At 39.2% G+C, this 21,859-nt stretch overlaps 1 protein-coding gene across 2 annotated transcripts in view; it reads right to left on the bottom strand.

Annotated features, from left to right (window-relative positions):
• Positions 1-623: 623 nt before the first annotated feature.
• The window catches only part of CFAP410 (cilia and flagella associated protein 410), a 132,377-nt gene continuing 111,141 nt past the window's right edge, over positions 624-21,859 (bottom strand). For both annotated transcript variants that reach the window (XM_040357185.1, XM_040357184.1), the window contains exons 7-8: positions 3,914-4,010; positions 624-1,234 (exon numbers count right to left, since the gene is read on the bottom strand). In XM_040357185.1, coding sequence (XP_040213119.1) covers positions 1,106-1,234; positions 3,914-4,010 — 226 coding nt within the window. In that variant the 3' untranslated portion in view covers positions 624-1,105. The remainder of the gene's footprint in view (positions 1,235-3,913; positions 4,011-21,859) is intronic.

Here is a 21,859-nt window from a genome sequence, read left to right on the forward strand (position 1 = left end):
CCCGCCGGTGTTACTGGCCCCACCCTCCTGCCAAGTGCCCCCATAGCAAGCAGCTTGCTATGAGGGCACCCGAGCCACTGGCCTGTTTGCCCATTCAGACACAGAGAGTGGCTCGGCCGCACCCCCGATTTCTCGTCATTGGCTTACTTGCTGTGATTGACAGTAGTGGGAGCCCACTGCGGTCTCAACTAATGAGGAGAATGGGGCCCCTGGAGAGCTGCTGCTCTCATGCACATTGATCGAGATAGGGCACAGGTAAATATTGAGGGGGGGGGGGGGCTGCTGCACACATAGGGTTTTTTACCTTCATGCATAGAATGCATAAAGGTAAAAAAACTTCTGCCTTTACAACCACTTTAAAAAAGTCCAACGGGGACCAAGCAAGAAAGGTTCATTGTTGGTGTTGACATACCCTTTAATTCACACTACAGTATATAGTGGCAGGTTTTTCAATTCAGGGAACAAAATAGTGCAGAGCTGTAAAGTATAGAACAGATGTTTTTGCATTGCCTTGCAGCTAGGATAGTCTAGGGTTGTGCAAAGAAACAAAAAATGTCAAACTAGTACTGCTCTAGGGCAGTTTTTTTTAATATGATGCTTCTTCACAATAAAGTCAACAATAATCTTTTTTAACCAATCTAGTCTACTTTATTTAATTATTACAACTAAGAATATGTTTCATTGCATAGGAAAATTGTTTTGTTTTACATCAGGCAGCATTTCGGAATAAGCAAAAGGACCTTACAGATACTAGGCACATTAATGAATTCGTCTTCAGCAAATAGCAAACTGAAAAATTATGCACATTTATTTTCTCAACAAAAGTCAGCTCCTTAGCAAATATGACGCATACATTTTATTCTATCTAAAACGTTTAGGTGTAGAATGAGAAATATGATTTGTTTCTAAACTGTATCATAAATAGTTTTCAACTGTGATCTTGCAGAGAAAAATGCCTTGGCAAGCTAATTTTGCTAGATTTGTTTCTCTCAACTCCAGCATTCATCAAAAAAATGTATGTATAGTGCGATTATGATCTAGATTGCAGTTTGTCATTGGAATGCTCAAGTTGCAGACGGTACATGCACCTGCCTCCTTGACACATTTATCTCTCCTGCTGGAGCTCTTTTCTCTGTAGCTGATGAATCCTATTCCCTGCGGTTCTCTGAACAATTTCCAAATCTTCTGTGTCCAGGTCCTTGAGCAGCAGCAAAATTGCATTAAGGACGTTATTCTGATAAGACACAAATGGGATTAGAAGATTCTTAAAGTGAAAAAGTAGCAACAATAATACTCTGCGCTATTAAAAAGCATAAAAGAGTGTTATTTAGGAAAATAAAAATATGTTCTGATGATTACCACACACAATGCGTTTCTTACAATAAACTATATTTAAAGCTAAAACTTTTTCCCCCACATTTTAGCTAAAATAAGGGAGGGTTGAACCCACTAGTCCCCCCCCCCCCCCTTTTTACTTCCTGGCCTATAGACGCAACAGGAAACGAGAAGATATCTTTCCAATATGAGGGAAATCTCCTCTAAAGATGGCCATTCATTATACCATTTTCTTATTCAATTTCCTTTAGATTTACTTTCAACTATGTAGTTCAAAGGGCCCGTCTGACTGCATCCAAATTGAAAGCGTTTAGGTTTGACCTCGATAATATGGTTTGGGTAAATCTAAAGGAAAATTGTACAAGAAAATTGTATGATGTATTAGACAGTTGTTATGGTTATAAGTGTACCCAGGGGAAGATTTACAGTATGGAAGTTCTGAGTGCAACTTAAAAATGGATATACCTTCTCTTTCAGTCACCAGACACTGGTGATCAGGACAATTAAAGAAGGTGAATTTCCCTAACAGGAGCAAGTACAGCAATACAAGCCTGACAATGATATAAACCAGGAGTCTCCAAACTTTATAAACAAAGGGCCTGTTTTACTGTCCTTTAAACTTTAGGGGGGCCGGACTGTGGTCAATGGGGGGAGAAGATGTCCTGGTGTCAGTGGGACTAAACAATGCCCCATCATTGCCATTTATGGAAGGAATAGTGCCCCATCATTTGTATTAACTGGAGTAATAGTGCCCCATCATTGGTATTAACTGAAGTAATAGTTCCCCATCATTAGTATTAGTGGGAGATATAGTGTGTCATCATTGGTGTCAGTGGGAGAAATAGTATTCCATTGTCGGTGTCAGTAATATTGTTCCATTATCGGTGTCAGTGGGAACAATAGTGCCCCATCATTAGTGTCAGTGGGAGGAATAGTGCCTCACCTATGGTATCAATGGGAGGAATGGTGCCCCATTGTTGGTGTCACTGGGAGGAATAGTGCCCCTGAATAGTGCCCCTGTCAGTGGGAGGCATAGTGCACCATCACTGGTGTCAGTGGGAGGAATTTTTCCCTACTGTTGTTTTTGGTGGGGGGAATAATGTCTCAAGGGCTGGATAGAAACTTGCAAAAAATTTTTTACGTCGTCTGCGTTCGGCTTTTTCCGGCGTAAAGTTACCCCTGCTATATGAGGGGTATGTGCGGTGTACCCCACGCCAAGTTTTTAAATTTTTACGTCGTTTGCGTAAGTCGTTCGCGAATACGGCTGGACGTAATTTACGTTCACGTCTAAAGCATGACGATTTGCCGACGTCATTTGGAGCATGCGCACTGGGATTCAGTCGTGGCCGACGCATGCGCAGTTCGTTCGGCGCAGGGACGTGCTTCATTTAAATGATACACGCCCCCACCCGCCGAATTTGAATTCCGCCGGGTGATTTACGCTACGCCGCCTCAACTTTACAGGCAAGTGCTTTGTGAATAAAGCACTTGCCTGAAAAACTTGCGGCGGCGTAACGTAAATGACATACGTTACGCCAGCAGAAAGATCCGCTGATCTTTCTGAATTTGGCCCATGAACTGCACTGGAGCACTTTGCATAAGGAGCACCATAAAAATAATTATTTGAAGCACTTTAATATAGATTGTTTGATGCATATTTTCTTGATGTATGAAAATCACTTCATATATGGACATTTATTTGAAATGTAAAATTATTGTTGTTTGATGTTGCACGTCATTTACTGTAGGTCATATTTGATGAATTTCTTTATACAAGTGTAATACACATTTTTTTCCATAATAGTAAAACTGAGAGGATTCTGGGACAGTGCTGTGATTAGAGTAGAAACAGAATATAAAGTGCTAAAACACACTTGCTCACAGTGCTGATGTGTAGTAATCCAAATTGAACAATACATTCATTTGAGTACAGTGGAACCTCGGTTTAAGAGTGTTTTGATTTGCGAGCAACTTTTTTTTTTATTATGACTCGGTTTGCAAGTGTTGACTCGCAAGACGAGCAGAATTCAAGCTAAATAGGCCTGCAGTACCTCATTTGGCCTGAGGTACGGGGGTGCAGAAGCCAAGCAGAACCGAAAATAGGCCTGCAGTGCCTCATTTGGCCTGAGGTACGTGGGCACAGGAGCCGAGAAAAGCCGAACATTGGCCTGCAGTACTTCATTTGGCCTGAGGTATGGGGGGCAGGAAACGAGCCGAAGTGTCCTCGGGCCTTTTCGAATGTTTCCGGCGCTCTCTGGTGCCCCCCACCTCTGGCTGCATTCGGTATTGCATTCCATTGAAGTCAATGCGGAACAAATTATTTTCGTTTCCATTGACTTTAATTAAAAAAACTTGCTTTGATATGCAAGTACTTTGGATTACGAGCATACTCCTGGAACGGATTATGCTCGTAAACCGAGGTTCAACTGTATCTCTGTGTAGATCAATAAAAGCAAGCTGAAATTATAGTTTATTTTTATAGGATACGACATACCACTGGTATTTGTCCTAAATGCATACATAAGTACTCATCATGCTTAACTTTCCAGGTTATGAAATAGTACAAATAATTCCATACCTTTTTCTTTCTTCCTGAATCGGTTTCCATTGGGGAAGAAAAGGAAGAAAATTTGTCTCTTGGTAAAGGCTTCATGCCTAGCTGTTCACGTATTTTACTGGGGAAATAAAATTATGCGTTACGTTTTGTGATGCTACAAATACTGCTAATTTGTTGTTTCAAAAATGTTCATTAGAATTTAAAATATTCTGGCATCTTACCATTATTGGGAATCTCACAAAATTAAAATAAATGTTTTCTTAAAATGACTAGCCTGACAAGGAATCAAATAAGTATTTATAGTCACTGTCCACAGTACATAAAGGTGCTGCTATTGCTTTAACGAGAAGAGCATTATTATATTAATGTAACTCAAAAAGATTTTTTTTTTATCTGAACACGCCTTCAATTGTTAAAAACTTCTAAAAAAAAAAGACAAAATCTAGCCTATTTCTAAATGACAGTCACTTAAATTCTTCAATGCTCTATTTAAGATCTATTCAGTGTGCAGCTCTTGTCAAAACATAATTTTCAACTTATCCATTACTATTACCATTATTAATTCTACTATAACAGTAAGGTTTATGTACATTTGTGTGGTCCCTTGCAGTTATAGCCTGTAAAACGTGATGAAATACTGCATTGTGATCTCTCTGTTAATTGCTCTACCTGCTTGTTCTCTGTCATCTATCTGTGCCCCAATTCCCTCATAATATGGCAAATATCTGTTCCATCACATAATACATGATTGCAAATTTACTGCTGTACAGATTTCCTTTGATTGGTGATTCGTTTTTTTGAAACGCTTCTGTGCTATGTTTGTTTGTTTGTAAAACAGTAAAATAAATCTGACCTTGCTTTCACTATTTGCAAGGACGCAAATTTTATCATGTGTAGGTACCTCAACCTGTGTTAGCCTTCAAACAGATTTATGTGCAGCACCCCTGAATCTCAGTTTCAGGTTATACATAAGGCTTTGACTTTTGCCCAACGTGTAATGAGAGCAGTTTGTACTCATCATAATCATAACCAATTGATTTCCCTATGTCCTATTATTCATTCACCCAGGTTGTCTCTATTTGCTAAAGGAACAAGCATCTTCCACGTCACAATCCATGCCTCATGATTTCCTGTGAGAGTGCTAATGTGATGGAATACTGCATGGTAATCTCTCTGTTAATTCCTCTGCCTGCTTAGTCTCTGTCATATGTAAGTACTGTTTAGCTCTCACCTGAAGAGCACTAGACTTAGAGACCTAGGGATTGAGGGATATATAGTTTCTTCACATGAAGTGTCAGTTCTTAGACTACAGAGGTATTGCATTAAGATATTAAAAAAGAGAAAATAACTCTGCGCTTGACCTAATAAAAAGTGAATGTGAAAAATCAAACAATTGATTGTGAAAAAATGATCAAACAAAATAGTGCTGCTCATGAAAGTCTAAATACTTAAGGCCCAAAGAAACATATAAATAGATATAATAAATTATAAACAAGCGCCCAACCAAAATTTCAATAAAGTGTCATTAAAGAAATCCCTATGTGAAATAGTCAAATCAATAATGATTGTGCATATAAAAATACACAAAACTGTGAACAACAACAAGAGGCAAATGTATTCAAAGTAAATTATGTGCTAAATATTCATTGTGTGAAAAAGGAACAAAGTCCCAAAGCATAAAAATAGGACACTTCTAGGATTTAATCCAATAGCTACTGCAATATTCAATGGAGTATCTGGAAGGAGCCTTGGCCTTATTTTCAGCCAAAAGAGTGCAATATTACTGCCGCTTACTGGACTGAGAGGATCTCAGATTATAGAGATGTCTAGAGCGTGTGCATCAGCCTGCCGGCCCCGATAAATGACCACCTCGATCAAGGAGGGATGCTTCTGTCTTGTTGGATGAGGATATCACCTTCAGCTGTTCATCAGACCGGATCACACCACACAGGAAGGATCACACAGGAAGGAAAAACAGGCAGAATCCACTCAGCTTTACCAGGCACTTGATCTGGGAATAGTAGGCTCAGCAAAAAAGGGACAATAGAGTCTTCATGGTGAAGTATTTTAAAAAAACACAGTCAAGTGTCACAACAACCAAAAAATAAAAATAAATAAAAATAAATTTTTACAGCAGGTGTCCACAGCAAAATAATATAAAAGGCACAATGCTAAAAAAAAAGAGTTCCTTTGCACATCAGCCAAGGATCAAACCTAAAGCTGAATAATATGAGCGTGATGGCGTTAGGAAATGGTGCTCCACCCGACGCGTTTCCCCAAAAATGGCTTCAACTGGGAACGGAGGCCGACTTCCCACGTCAGCACATCACACTTATATACACTTAAAAGGCAGCCAGGACACTGGAAGTGATATTTTTCAACCTCACCTCCGTCACTGGATAAATTGAAAACGAACTGAATAGACCTATCAGCAAAATAGATATATGTATGCGAGAAAAAGCTCCCTCTTTAAAGAAAGAATTCTCTCGCATAATCGCATACAATCTATACAAAAAAGGAACAAACATGTACTAAATAGACAATATAAATAAATCATTTAGGACTGCATAAATAAATCACTTAAGACTGCATACAGAGAATGCGAATACAAGGATAAAAGACATGTATGAAACATATTTGCATATGCAAATATACCCCAAAAATACTTAAAAAAGGAGTAAAAACCAAGGATGATTACCTATTATCAATAAAACAATTGATATCCCACTCCACATTTAAGCCAAAGGGCTTATAGCAATGGAGGTCATATATCAATCGAGTTTCACGACGGGAAATATGTCTTACCAAATTATCTCCCCTCCAATGTGGGGTGTACTTTTCTATGGCCAGTACTTTGAGTAAAGTAAGGTCTCTATTATGATGCATACGAAAGTGCCTTGATACACTATGTTCAATAAAACCTCTACTTATGTTCCCTAGGTGCTCCCCTATTCTTACATTAAGAGCTCTTTTTGTTCTGCCGACGTACTGTAACCCGCAAGGGCAAATTAAAAGGTAGATAACCCCTATAGATCCACAAGTAATAAAATCTTTGATTTTATATGACCTAGAGGTAAGATGTGAGCTAAAGGTAGACGTTCTCATAGTTTGAGAGGTTTTGCAGACTTTACACTTCTTACATGGGAAAAATCCCTTTAAATTCCCAAACATACTCATCCTAGAAGGTATATCAATTACACTAGGTGCTAGTTTATCTTTCAAAGTAGATGTTCTCCTATAGACAATGGGCCAGATTCAGGTACAAATACGTTACGCTGCGGCGGCGTAACGTATCCCATTTACGTTACACTGCCGCAGGTTTACAGCGTAAGTGCCTGATTCACAAAGCTCTTACCTGTAAACTTGCGGCGGTGTAACGTAAATCCGCTCGGCGCAAGCCCGCCTAATTCAAATGGGGCGGGCACCATTTAAATTGGGCGCGTTCCCGCGCCGAACGTACTGCGCATGCTCCGTCCCTAAAAATTTCCCGACGTGCATTGCGCTAAATGACGTCGCAAGGACGTCATTGGTTTCGGCGCTAACGTAAATGGCGTCCAGCGCCATTTACGGACGACTTACGCAAACGATGTAAAATTTAAAAATTTGACGCGGGAACGACGGCCATACTTAACATTGGTTAGACCACCTAGAGGGCATTGAGGTGGTATATCCGCGCTAGGACTAAGGATTGCTGCTGCCTCCCTGTGAGTGCCCTCTATCGAGGGACAATGTAAAAAAGTATTGGTGTTAAGGGAATTGGCGCTGCTGTCCTGGTATTAAACTATGGCCCAATGTGTTGTAGACAGGTGAATAATTCAATAAATAGTGTTGGGTTCCCTCCTACGGTTGGCTCATGTATGAAGAGTCACCGATCGGTTGTGGGGTTCCCTTTTTAATAATGTGCAGTGTGTAACCGCGTTATCCTGTATATTCACTCTGTGTATTTTCCAAAAGAGACTCTATAAGAAAAAAGGTGTGCTAAAAAAAGTGAGATGTAGAGGTGTTCAAAATTTGGCTCCTATCATTCCTATGTGTGGTAATATTATTGAACGTGTCACATTCAATTGAGCCTCTAGGTGTCAGTCTTGTGCTCAAAGAGGATTTATAACGAAAGAAAGAGAAGAACTGATTTTGCAAGTTTGTGTCAACTTCACATATGTAACAAAAAATGTATCTAAGTGGTAGTTCAAAGCTGTAGTTTGTGTGGACTTAATTAAATCCTGTTTCCAGTGAAAAAAGAAATGTGCAATGGGAAATGAAGAATATATAAAATAAAAATATATAAATGAAAAATGTATATAAAAGATGTATATATATGTATATATATATATGTATCTGTATACATATATTTATTGAGTGAATAACATATACGTGATTCCCTTAGTTAGGGCACTTGTCCGTGAATTTGTTCTATTTTGTATATTAAATGTTGAACGTGAGATTAGTACACTGTGAGGTGAACTTAGTTCTGTGCTTAAAGCCTCCTGTGATTTCAACAATTAGCTTACACTAATATAGATCCGTGTTAATGATTAATTAATTAGTGAAAAATGCTAGTCCATAAATCCCCTATTTTGGAATGTGTGGGTATGAGTTACTTGCAATTAAGACAATAGACATTTCATCACTTGTTCACTTGATTGGTGAACCCGTGGATGTTACTTCTAATCTGGGTGTTTGCAGCAATTAATTGCTCTGACTAGCAATACAGAAGAACACAAATAAATTTAAAAAAATATAACAACACAGCACAAAGAAAAGCCTCCAATTTCCCTTCAGGGTGGCAACGGAGTCTGTAGTAAGCAGTGCTTGTAACACAATTTAGTCCTCAATATAGAACATAAATTAAAGTCCACTGCAAGGAAAAAAACAACAATCGTTTCTTAATCCCCTGTAGACAACTCTGTCGATTCCCCACTCTGGCGTTCTTCACGATCCCCCCTATTGGGTCCCCACTCACCGGATAGATGTCCCCTCGAGGGGGTGTAGGGCTTATCAGAGTGAGGTTACGTTGGCTACCTGATGTCGGATGGCTGCCTCTCCTAGGTCAATCGATCTGGTGTAGGAGGGTGTCTTTCCTGTGTTCCGTGCCTCGTCTCAATGAATGAGGAATGTATAAAAAAGACAGAGAAAATCCACATAGGGTAGTGCTGTCGGTACTTGGTGATCAATTTTATTCTAGAAAGATCAAACCAGGTCCATAATATTCATGTGTATCCAAAAAAAAAAACATAATTGGTTTAAAAAAATAAAAAATATATAATAAAACCAAAGACAATTAGTTAAAAAACCGTTATGGCTAACGGTTAGCTCCAGGCAAAATCCAGTCAGCAGCCTTAAGTCACACTTCCCGGGTTTAGATGTCGGTATATCAGTCCAGCGGTATATACCGCAGCACGTGTGGCTGTTTGCGCTCCACGGCTATTAAGTCCTTGCCCGGAAGTGTCTGCTGGCTGTGCAAGCTTGTGACGTGTTTGCGGCTAAGTCACCTGACTAGTTTCGTCTATTAGGACTTTTTCAAAGGTGATAGCCGTCCTACACTCCACAATTCATTTTATATGTTAGTCGGAAGCCAAGTCCCTCCTGCTGGGGAGTGGCTTTACTCCCTATAATCCAATCAAAGCGCTGGCTCTCAAATTAGGGAATATTTTACTAGATTCGTGATATGTGAAAGAATTTTGAAAACAAAAATTTTTTTGATTAGTCTGTTCTATTATGTTTATCCCTTTAGTGGATCTAGGACCGGGTAATTTATTTGGTGCTAGCATTGCGGTGCACTCAGTATTATATCTCTTATGTCAGTGGCTATTTAAAGAAATGTTTTCTTTGCTCTGGTGCTTGGATGCCGGCTAATATATTTTAACCCATAACAAATAAAAGTGATACAAATCCTTATTCTAACTAGAAGTCGCACTCTGTATGGGATACACATATATATTATGATCTACAATTAATTAAATTATGTCTCCTGTGTAGATTGCTACTGATGTTAATCTGCAGTGTGTATTCTGTTTTATGACCCTGCGGGGTCATATTGAATTAATATGTGTATATATATATGTATCATAAATTTTATAAATGAGACATTTATTTTAGTATGTATTGTAAACGTTTGTTTGGAATCAAAAAACACTTATTTCTGTAGTATTTTACATGTCACTATGACATTTATAAAAAAAGGCAGGGATTGTGTGGTCTCAAATATAAGGCTCATTTTACAATGGTTGAAAGGAGGACCCCGCTGTCAGGTTCACTTTCAGGCAATGTCCCTGCGTGTGTCCAGCTCCTTGCGATCTGTCTATTTTGGCTGGTATTATTTTAAAAGAACCTATATTATGTAAAGGATACTTCTGTCAATCTGACTGGGCGGGTTCACCTGTTTATTTATAAAGGACTACTACTATTATAGTATCCTAATTTCTCCTCAACTAGTGAACCCCGCTTGGTCAATGTGGGGGTCAAAAACTTTTTAGACTAAATAAAGGAAGGAACAGAGCATATATAATAAGTTTAATTGGATATTTTCATCCGTTGATGGATGTAAGATCTTCTTATTACTTATGATAGAGTTAGTTATGGTAGCTTGTTAGTCACATATTGGTAGAATAATTAAATGAACAGTTATATCTATAAAAGCCCCTTTTGTTGTAATATTAATCATATAATATAGTATATTCTTTATCTTTTTCTATCTGGTGGTTACTAACAAAGAGAGAGAAGGAAGCATTAGTTTGTTCTCAAGCTGGTAGGGTAAATATGTAATTTCCAGTTTGTTATAAATTATAATTGGGCTCTAGTTGTTGGATATATAACAGTTGAGGTCAATGTCCAAATTCATTCCTTTTGGTGCCAGCGATCCCAACCTATATATCCATTCGGTTTCGTTCTGTGAAATTTGTATTTTTCTGTTGCCCCCTCGCCAATGTTCTTGTATTGTATCTATGCCATAGAAAATCATTTGGGAAGGGTCTTTATTATGAGCTTCGCTGAAGTGTCTAGACAGGCTATGGTCTGGGAACCCTTTGCGAATATTTCTTATATGTTCCCTGATCCGAACTTTTAGAGGTCTCGTGGTCCTACCCACATACTGCAATTTGCAGGGACATTCTATAACATATGTTACGTGCGTGCTGCTACAGGTGATAAGTTTCTTAATGCGATATTCCTTGCGATAAGTGTTTGATGTAAACGTAAGACGTCTACGAGTTTGTTTTTTGCTCTTCTTGCAGGGGAGACACCTCTGACATCTGTAAAATCCTTTTAATTCAGGACATAGTTCCACAGGTTTAGGTGGGTTCACCACATTGTGTACTAATTGATTCCTTAGAGTGGGTGCCTTTCGATAAATGAAGTGAGGTTTATTTGGTAGGATTTTTGCTAGTGTGATGTCCTCTTTAAGTATGGGCCAATATTTTTTCATAATTTTTTCCAGTTGACGGTGTTGGTTACTGTACTCTGTTATGAAGGCCATATCATACGAATTTATTTTGGGTTTTGGGTTTGGATTAAGTAAAGTTGCTCTGTCCATTTTTCGTATGCTTTCTTTTAATTTCAACAGAGGTACATGTTGGTATCCTTTCTCTTCAAACCTTTTGAGCAAAGCGTCTGCTTGTGTGTCAAAATCTTCATTTCTATGGCAATTTCTTCTTATTCTAAGAAGTTGCCCCTTTGGGATGTTTGATATCCAATTCCTGTGATGACAGCTGGATGTTGGTATATATCCATTTCTATCAGTTTGTTTGAAGTAAGTCTTGGTACACAATATTCCCTCGTTCTTAAAAAATCTCCAAGTCTAAGTACTCTATGGTCTCCCTGTGCCACTTGCCTGTGAATTTGATGTCAAATTGGTTCTGGTTAAGTTGTTGCATAAAGGATTCAAGTGTCTCTGGTGTTCCTTCCCATAGAATGATGATATCATCTATGTATCGTCTATACATTCTCATTTGTGGGATGTACTGGTTATAAATATATTGTTGTTCCCACATATCCATGAATAGATTTGCTACGCTTGGGGCATAGCGGGCTCCCATCGCTACTCCCCTTGTTTGCACGTAATATTCTTTATTGTACCAGAAGTGGTTGTTCTGCATTGCCAACTGGAGTCCCTCTGAAATATAACAAATTTGTTCCTGTCTCATGTTCGATTTTTCATGTAACGCTTTTTCTACCCCCTTGAGGCCATCTTCTTGATTAATGCTAGTATACAATGATTCTACATCTATGGTGGCGAGTAAAAGGTTTCCTGTATTATCAATGTTTTGAAGTTCTTTTATCAGCTGAGTACCATGGACTTAATAGCCGTGGAGCGCAAACAGCCACACGTGCTGCGGTATATACCGCTGGACTGATATACCGACATCTAAACCCGGGAAGTGTGACTTAAGGCTGCTGACTGGATTTTGCCTGGAGCTAACCGTTAGCCATAACGTTTTTTTAACTAATTGTCTTTGGTTTTATTATATATTTTTTATTTTTTTAAACCAATTATATATTTTTTTTGGATACACATGAATATTATGGACCTGGTTTGATCTTTCTAGAATAAAATTGATCACCAAGTACCGACAGCACTACCCTATGTGGATTTTCTCTGTCTTTTTTATACATTCCTCATTCATTGAGACGAGGCACGGAACACAGGAAAGACACCCTCCTACACCAGATCGATTGACCTAGGAGAGGCAGCCACCCGACATCAGGTAGCCAACGTAACCTCACTCTGATAAGCCCTACACCCCCTCGAGGGGACATCTATCCGGTGAGTGGGGACCCAATAGGGGGGATCGTGAAGCACGCCAGAGTAGGGAATCGACAGAGTTGTCTACAGGGGATTAAGAAACGATTGTTGTTTTTTTCCTTGCAGTGGACTTTAATGTATGTTCTATATTGAGGACTAAATTGTGTTACAAGCACTGCTTACTACAGACTCCGTTGCCACCCTGAAGGGAAATTGGAGGCTTTTCTTTGTGCTGTGTTGTTATATTTTTTTTAATTTATTCGTGTTCTTCTGTATTGCTAGTCAGAGCAATTAATTGCTGCAAACACCCAGATTAGAAGTAACATCCACGGGTTCACCAATCAAGTGAACAAGTGATGAAATGTCTATTGTCTTAATTGCAAGTAACTCATACCCACACATTCCAAAATAGGGGATTTATGGACTAGCATTTTTCACTAATTAATTAATCATTAACACGGATCTATATTAGTGTAAGCTAATTGTTGAAATCACAGGAGGCTTTAAGCACAGAACTAAGTTCACCTCACAGTGTACTAATCTCACGTTCAACATTTAATATACAAAATAGAACAAATTCACGGACAAGTGCCCTAACTAAGGGAATCACGTATATGTTATTCACTCAATAAATATATGTATACAGATACATATATATATACATATATATACACATCTTTTATATACATTTTTCATTTATATATTTTTATTTTATATATTCTTCATTTCCCATTGCACATTTCTTTTTTCACTGGAAACAGGATTTAATTAAGTCCACACAAACTACAGCTTTGAACTACCACTTAGATACATTTTTTGTTACATATGTAAAGTTGACACAAACTTGCAAAATCAGTTCTTCTCTTTCTTTCGTTATAAATCCTCTTTGAGCACAAGACTGACACCTAGAGGCACGTTCAATAATATTACCACACATAGGAATGATAGGAGCCAAATTTTGAACACCTCTACATCTCACTTTTTTTTAGCACACCTTTTTTCTTATAGAGTCTCTTTTGGAAAATACACGGAGTGAATATACAGGATAACGCGGTTACACACTGCACATTATTAAAAAGGGAACCCCACAACCGATCGGTGACTCTTCATACATGAGCCAACCGTAGGAGGGAACCCAACACTATTTATTGAATTATTCACCTGTCTACAACACATTGGGCCATAGTTTAATACCAGGACAGCAGCGCCAATTCCCTTAACACCAATACTTTTTCACCTAGAGGGCATGCTTAGTTTTACGCGACGCATCTCTACGGAAACAACGTAAATTTAGATCGACGGGCAAAGCGGACGTTCGTGAATCAAAACTAGTCATTTGCATATTCTACGCCGACCGCAATGGAATCGCCACCTCGTGGCCGGCCTAGAATTGCAGCCTAAGATCCGACGGTGTAACACAGTTACACCTGTCGGATCTTAGGGCTATCTATGCATAACTGATTCTATGAATCAGGCGCATAGATACGACAATCGTATCTCCGAGATACGACGGCGTATCAGGAGATACACCGTCGTATCTCTTTTGTGAATCTGGCCCAATGTTGGGCTTGGCAGGTAGGAGTGATCCCAATAATACCCCATCCCCCTTAAGAACATTCCAGTGTTTCCTCATGGTTTTATTCACCCACCAATGCTGGGATGAGAAAGCAGTAATAAATGCCCATTCAAAGCTTCTACTATCATTTATATTTTTTTCTTGGGTTTCAGAAGTGTTTCTCTTTCAATGTTAGTAATTCTAGCAAGATCACTCTCAAGAATGTCAGGATTATATCCTTTATCTATAAAGCGATGTTTTAAAACATTTGCTTGTTCCTTGAAATCTTCTATACGTGAGAAGTTTCTTCTTAACCTCTGGAACTGTCCCTTGAGTATCGCTTCTAACCACTTAGGGTGATGACAGCTTCCTATTGGTATGTATCCATTTCTGTCGGTTGTCTTGAAGAAGGTTTTTGTAATTAATTTTCCCCCCTCCTTCATGATCACCAGGTCCAGAAAGTTAATAGAGGCAATGTCTGCTTCATAGGTAAACTTAATTCCCCATTGGTTATTATTAACCATGTCCATGAAGGCTTTGAGAGACTCGACATCATCTTTCCAAAGAAAGAAGGCGTCATCAATGAATCTTCGCCAAAATAATAAAGGGGGACATCTCCATGAAAAAAGCCATAAAGAGATTGGCGAGGCTGGGGGCAAATTTTGCCCCCATCGCCACGCCGGTTTGTTGTAAAAAATATTTTCCATCATAAAATAAATAATGTTAAATGGCGAACTTGAGTAATTTCAGAACAAATTCCATTGTAGGTTTATTTATCGACTCCTCTTTATTCAAAAAATAACTTGCTGAGTGAAAACCCAAAACATGAGGACTATTCGTATATAAAGAGGACACATCCGCCGTCACCAGCAGAACATCATCTTCAACACTCAATTTGGATATTTCATTTATCAGCTCCATAGAATCCCTCAGGAAAGCTGGAGTCTTAATGACTACTGGCTGTAAGAAAGAATCCACATATTTTCCAATCCTTGATGTTAGGGACTCTATGCCACTAACAATAGGCCTACCAGGTGGTTGGGTCAGACTTTTGTGTATCTTAGGGAGATAATAAATAATCGCCATTTTGGGTGCCAAGGGGATTAAGTATTCCATTTCCTTTTTATTAACAATACCCTTTCTAAAACCATCTTGTATCAACCCATCCAATTGCTTAGTATATCCACGGGTAGGATCACGACTGAGGATGGTATATGTGTCCCCATCAGCCAATAATCGATTCATCTCCTCTAGGTAGTCCTGCTTACTGAGGAGTACAATGCCCCCTCCTTTGTCATTGCTTCTATTAACTTTCTGGACCTGTGATCATGAAGGAGGGGGGAAAATTAATTACAAAAACCTTCAAGACAACCAACAGAAATGGATACATACCAATAGGAAGCTGTCATCACCCTAAGTGGTTGGAAGCGATACCCAAGGGACAGTTCCAGAGGTTAAGAAGAAACTGCTAATGTATAGAAGATTTCAAGGAACAAGCAAATGTTTTAAAACATCGCTTTATATATAAAGGATATAATCCTGACATTCTTGAGAGTGATCTTGCTAGAATTACTAACATTGAAAGAGAAACACTTCTGAAACCCAAGGTTAAAAATATAAAATGATAGTAGAAGCTTTGAATGGGCATTTATTACTGCTTTCTCATCCCAGCATTGGTGGGTGAATAAAACTATGAGGAAACACTGGAATGTTCTTAAAGGGGATGGGGTATTATTGGGATCACTCCTACCTGCCAAGCCTAACATTGTCTATAGGAGAACATCTACTTTGAAAGATAAACTAGCACCTAGTGTAATTGATATACCTTGTAGGATGAGTATGTTTGGGAATTTAAAGGGATTTTTCCCATGTAAGAAGTGTAAAGTCTGCAAAACCTCTCAAACTATGAGAACGTCTACCTTTAGCTCACATCTTACCTCTAGGTCATATAAAATCAAAGATTTTATTACTTGTGGAACTATAGGGGTTATCTACCTTGTAATTTGCCCTTGCGGGTTACAGTACGTCGGCAGAACAAAAAGAGCTTTTAATGTAAGAATAGGGGAGCACCTAGGGAACATAAGGATAGGTTTTATTGAACATAGTGTATCAAGGCACTTTCTTATGCATCATAATAGAGACCCCACTTTACTCAAAGTACTGGCCATAGAAAAGTACACGCCACATTGGAGGGGAGATAATTTGGTAAGACATATTTCCCGTCGTGAAACTCAATGGATATATGACCTCCATTGCTATAAGCCCTTTAGCTTAAATGTGGAGTGGGATATCAATTGTTTTATTGATAATAGGCAATCATCCTTGGTTTTTACTCCTTTTTTTAAGTATTTTTGGGGTATATTTGCATATGCAAATATGTTTCATACATGTCTTTTATCCTTGTATTCGCATTCTCTGTATGCAATCTTAAGTGATTTATTAATGAAGTCCTAAATGATTAATTTATATTGTCTATTTAGTACATGTTTGTTCCTTTTTTGTATAGCTGTATGTGATTATGCGGGAGAATTCTTTCTTTTTACCGCGATTTCGCGGCTGCGGTTTTGCCGCGATTTCGGCCGCGATTTAAGAGACATCTGTGCAGGGTTCAATGTAAATCGCGGCCCAAAATCGCAAAAAGTAGTACAGAAACTACTTTTTTAAATCAGTGCAGCGCTGCAGATGCGACGTCGCACTGATTAGGACGGTGCCATTGCCGACAATTGCCGGCAAATGCTTCCGATTTGAGATGCGATTTGACATGTGAAATCGCATCTCAAATCGTACCCAGTGTGAACCTGGGCTTAAAGAGGGAGCTTTTTCTCGCATACATATATCTTTATTGCTGAAGGATATGTCAGATGTATTTCTGATAGGTCTATTCAGTTAGTTTGATTCAATTTATCCAGTGACTACGGAGGTGAGGTTGAAAAATGTCACTTCCAGTGTCCTGGCTGCCTTTTAAGTATATAAGTGTGATGTGCTGGCGTGGGAAGTCAGCCTCCGTTCCCAGTTGAAGCCATAACGTGTCGGGTGGAGCACCATTTGCTAACGCCATCACGCTCATATTATTCAGCTTTAGGTTTGATCCTTGGCTGATGTGCAAAGGAACTCTTTTTTTTATCGTTGTGCCTTTTATATTATTTTGCTGTGAAATTTATTTTCATTTATTTTTATTTTTTGGTTGTTGTGACACTTGACTGTGTTTTTTTAAATAAACCTCCAATTTTTGACATACTTCACCATGAAGACTCTATTGTCCCTTTTTTGCTGAGCCTACTATTCCCAGATCAAGTGCCTGGTACAGCTGAGTGGATTCTGCCTGTTTTTCCTTCCTGTGTGATCCTTCCTGTGTGGTGTGATCCGGTCTGATGAACAGCTGAAGGTGATTTCCTCATCCAACAAGACAGGAGCATCCCTCCTTGATCGAGGTGGTCGTTTATCGTGGCCGGCAGGCTGATGCACACGCTCTAGAGATCTCTATAATCTGAGATCCTCTCAGTCCGGTAAACGGCAGTAATATTACTCTTTTGGCTGAAAATAAGACCAAGGCTCCTTCCAGATACTCCATTGAATATTTTAGTAGCTATTGGATTAAATCCTAGAAGTGTCCTATTTTTATGCTTTGGGACTTTGTTCCTTTTTCACACAGTGAACATTTAGCACATAATTTACTTTGAACACATTTGCCTCTTGTTGTTATTTTTATATGCACAATCATTACTGATTTGACTATTTAACATAGGGATTTCTATGACACGTTATTGAAATTTTGGTTGTGCGCTTGTTTATAATTTATTATATCTATTTAGAGGTATTGCATTAACATGTGCACTGCCATGTGGCATACCTCATGTTTGAACACAAACAAACTCTTGACACTGGAATGTAAATATTTACTCTATAATAGGCTGTGGGTACAGGGCAACAAATAATACAGTGAACTACATCATCAATGCACATCTTCTGCAGGTGAAAACACAAATTGCAGGTAGGAAGGTTTATAATGACTTGTTACATTCTGAGGAAAGAAGAATGCATCAGTGAGCTCAGCAACATAAAAAGGCCTGGACGTTCACGGAAAACAACAGCGGTGGATGATCACAGGATCTTCTCTATGGTAAAGAAAAACCCATTCACAACATCCAGACAAGTGAGGGACACTCTCCAGGAGGTGGGTGTATCATTGTCAAAGTCAATCAAGAGAAGACTTCACGAGAGCAAATACAGAGGGTTCACCACAATGTACAAACCATTCATAAGCCTGAAGAATAGAAAAGCCAGATTAGATTTTGCCAAAAAAATATCGAAAAAAGGCCAAACCAGTTCTGGAAAAGCATTCTTTGGACGGATGAAACTAATATGAATCTGTACCAGAATGACAGGAAGAAAAGTGTGTAGAAGGTTTGGAACAGCTCATGATCCAAAAGCACACAACGTCATCTGTAAATATGGTGCAGGCAGTGTGATTGCATGGGCATGTATGGCTTCCAGTGGCACTGGGTCATTGGTGTTTATGGATGATGTGACAGAAGACAGAAGCATCCAGATGAATTCTGCAGTGTTTAGAGATATACTGTCAGCCCAGATTCAGCCAAATGCAGCAAAGTTGATTGGACGGTGCTTCACAGTACAGATGGACAATGATCCAAAACACACTGCAAAAGCAACCCAGGAGCTTTTGAAGGAAAATAAGTGGAATATTCTGCAATAGCCTAGTCAATCACCTGATCACAACCAAATTGAGCATGTATTTCACTTGCTGAAGACAAAACTAAAAGGCAGAAAGACCCACAAACAAAGACAGCTGCAGTTAGAGCCTGGCAAAGCATCAGAAATGAGGAAACCGTCTTTTGTAATGTCCATGGGTTACAGACAGTCATTGCCAGTAAAGGATGCTCAACGAAACATTAAAAACATTTTATTCATGTTTATACTCATTTGTCCAATTACATTTGATCCCCTGAGAATAGGGGGACTGTGTATAAAAATGGTTGCAGTTCCTAAAATTGTCTGCACTTCAAATTAATTTGGATTGTTTCGTTGTAATTTTATTCTGGTGGCATACAGAGCCAAAAGTATGAAAATTGTGCCTGGGTCCAAATATATAGTTTCTTGAAAAAGAATTCATACCCCTTGAAATTTTCAAAATTTTTCAACCAAAAACATAAATGTATTTTATTGGGATTTTATGTGATAAGACCAACACAAAGTGGCAGCAAAATTATATATGGTTTACAAGATTTTTTACAAATAAATATCTGAAAAGTGTGGTGTGCATTTGCCAAGACATGACCGTCATCCTAAACTGACAGGCCGGGCATTAATCAGAAAAGCAGCCAAATGGCTCATGGAAACTCTGGGAGGAGCTGCAGAGATCCACAGCTCAGATAGGAGAATTTGTCCACAGGACAACTATTAGATGTGCACTTCACAAATCTGGCCTTTATGGAAGAGTGGCAAAAAGAAATCCATTGTTGAATGAATGCCAAAATAAATAGCAGTTTTCAGTTTGCTAGAAGCCATGTGGAAGAAGGTGCTCTGGTCAGATGAGACGAAAATGTTACTTTTTGGACTAAAAGCAAAACGCTATGTGTGACAGAAAACTAACACTGCACATCACCCTGAATACACCATCCCCACCGTGAAACATGGTGGTGGCAGCATCATGTTGCAAGATGCTTGTCTTCAGTAAGGACAGGGAAGCTGGTCAGATTTGATGGGAAGATGGATGGAGCCAAATACAGTGCAATCTTATGCCGCGTAGACAAGACCGGATTTTTTGTCGGAAAAACCATGGATGGTTTTTCTGATGGAATGCCGCTCAAGCTTGGCTTGCATACACACAGTCACACAAAAGTTCTCGGAACTTTCGTCCGTCAAGAACGCAGTGACGTACAACACTAAGACAAGCCGAGAAAATTAAGTTCAAAGCTTCCGAGCATGCATCGAATTGTTTTCGAGCATGCGTCGGAATTTTGCGCATCCGAATTGCTACAGACAACCGGATATTCTGATAGGAATTTTTTCCGTCGGAAAACTTGAGAACCAGCTCTTAATCTTTTTTTGGCAGAAATTCTGACAGCAAAAGTCCGATGGAGCATACACGCGGTTGGAATTTCCGTTCAAAAACTCACATCAGACTTTTGCTGTCGGAATTTCCGATTGTGTGTACAGGGCATTTGAAGAAAACCAGTTACAGTCTGCAAAAGATTTGAAACTTGGGCGGAGGTTCACTTTCCAGCAGGACAATGACCCTAAACATACAGCCAAAACAACAATGCAATGGTTTAGATCAAAATCCCAATAAGATACATTTATGTTTTTGGTTGTAACATGACAAATAGTGGAAAATTTCAAGGGGTATGAATACTTTTTCAAGGCACTGTATATGGACCCAACTGTATTTACAGATTAACTACTTAAGGACCAGCCACCATTGTTATATGTTGATAATTTGACGTTAAATTCCATTGTTATGACAGCAGCTAGCTGCCATAACTCCATTATATTTAAAAACGGCGAACTGTCCTTTCAGATAAGTGGTCTCAGCGGCACATTCCCCACAAGGTCACCTTTATCAGTGGCGGGAGAGGGCCCCCCTCCCGCCACGCTACAGTCGTCCCTGCAGCTTACTGGAGCCATCGTTAGCCGATCAGATCCTCTCCCTTCACTGCCTGAATGCCGAGTGAGGGAAAGATGGCACTCGCTTGGCTCAATAGCATTGGAGGGCGGAAGCAACGTCAAACGTCACTTCCGCCCAATGCTTTTAAAAGGGGATATTTTTTTTCAAATTACATTTTTTTTTGTATTGCATTTTAGTGTTAATATGAGATCTGAGGTCTTTTTGACCACAGATCTCATATTTAAGAGGTCCTGCCATGCTTTTTTTTTCTATTACAAGTACTGTAATAAAATAAATAATAACAAAAAAAAGGTTAAGCGCACCGTCCCGCCGGGCTCGCACGCACAAGCGAACGCAGATGCGAGTCGCACCCGCATATGAAAACGTGAGTGACAGAAATAGTTCTAGCCCTAGACCTCCTCTGTAACTCAAAGCAGGGAAGGGATCGGTCTGTTCCACCCCTGTTATCGGCATCATGGATCAGGCACTCCTCCCCTTAGTGTCGCTATGCACTCTACACGCTATGGGGTGTGTAGTCAGGTATCCGCTGGATTTCGCGAGCATGCGCATCAGCGCCCATTTGCCCGCCCCGTTCCCAGTGACGTCAGACACCAGGTTCGTCGGCAGGACACTATATATACCCGCTCTCATGGCACACATCGTCTGACAGCGGCGGAAGCTGGATGAGTGGCTACACAGTATTGCGGTAAGCTTTTGGCCTGTTTTTTTGTATTTAAACATGCCCCTGTTAATTTAGTACTTTTTCTATACCCGCTTTTTCCTCTTTCCTTTTTTTTTGATTTTTCTTGTTTTTCCTGCAATATGTGACCATCTAGCCAGGATCTGTAATATTAAGACATATGTCCATTTGGTGTCTTTTTTGTTTTAAAAGACCCACTAATTCGTTTTTGACAAAATAAATCTATTTTCCCTGTCTCTAGCAAAGTCAGATGTGTATACGCTTTTTACATCTGGTTCGCTGCTATTCATTATTTCAAATAAACGCTATCCAATTTTGTTTTTTAACCTTCTATTTGCCATTTTTGAGGA

Source organism: Rana temporaria, chromosome 6, assembly GCF_905171775.1.
Source record: "Rana temporaria chromosome 6, aRanTem1.1, whole genome shotgun sequence".
Classification (NCBI taxonomy): Eukaryota; Metazoa; Chordata; class Amphibia; order Anura; family Ranidae; genus Rana; species Rana temporaria.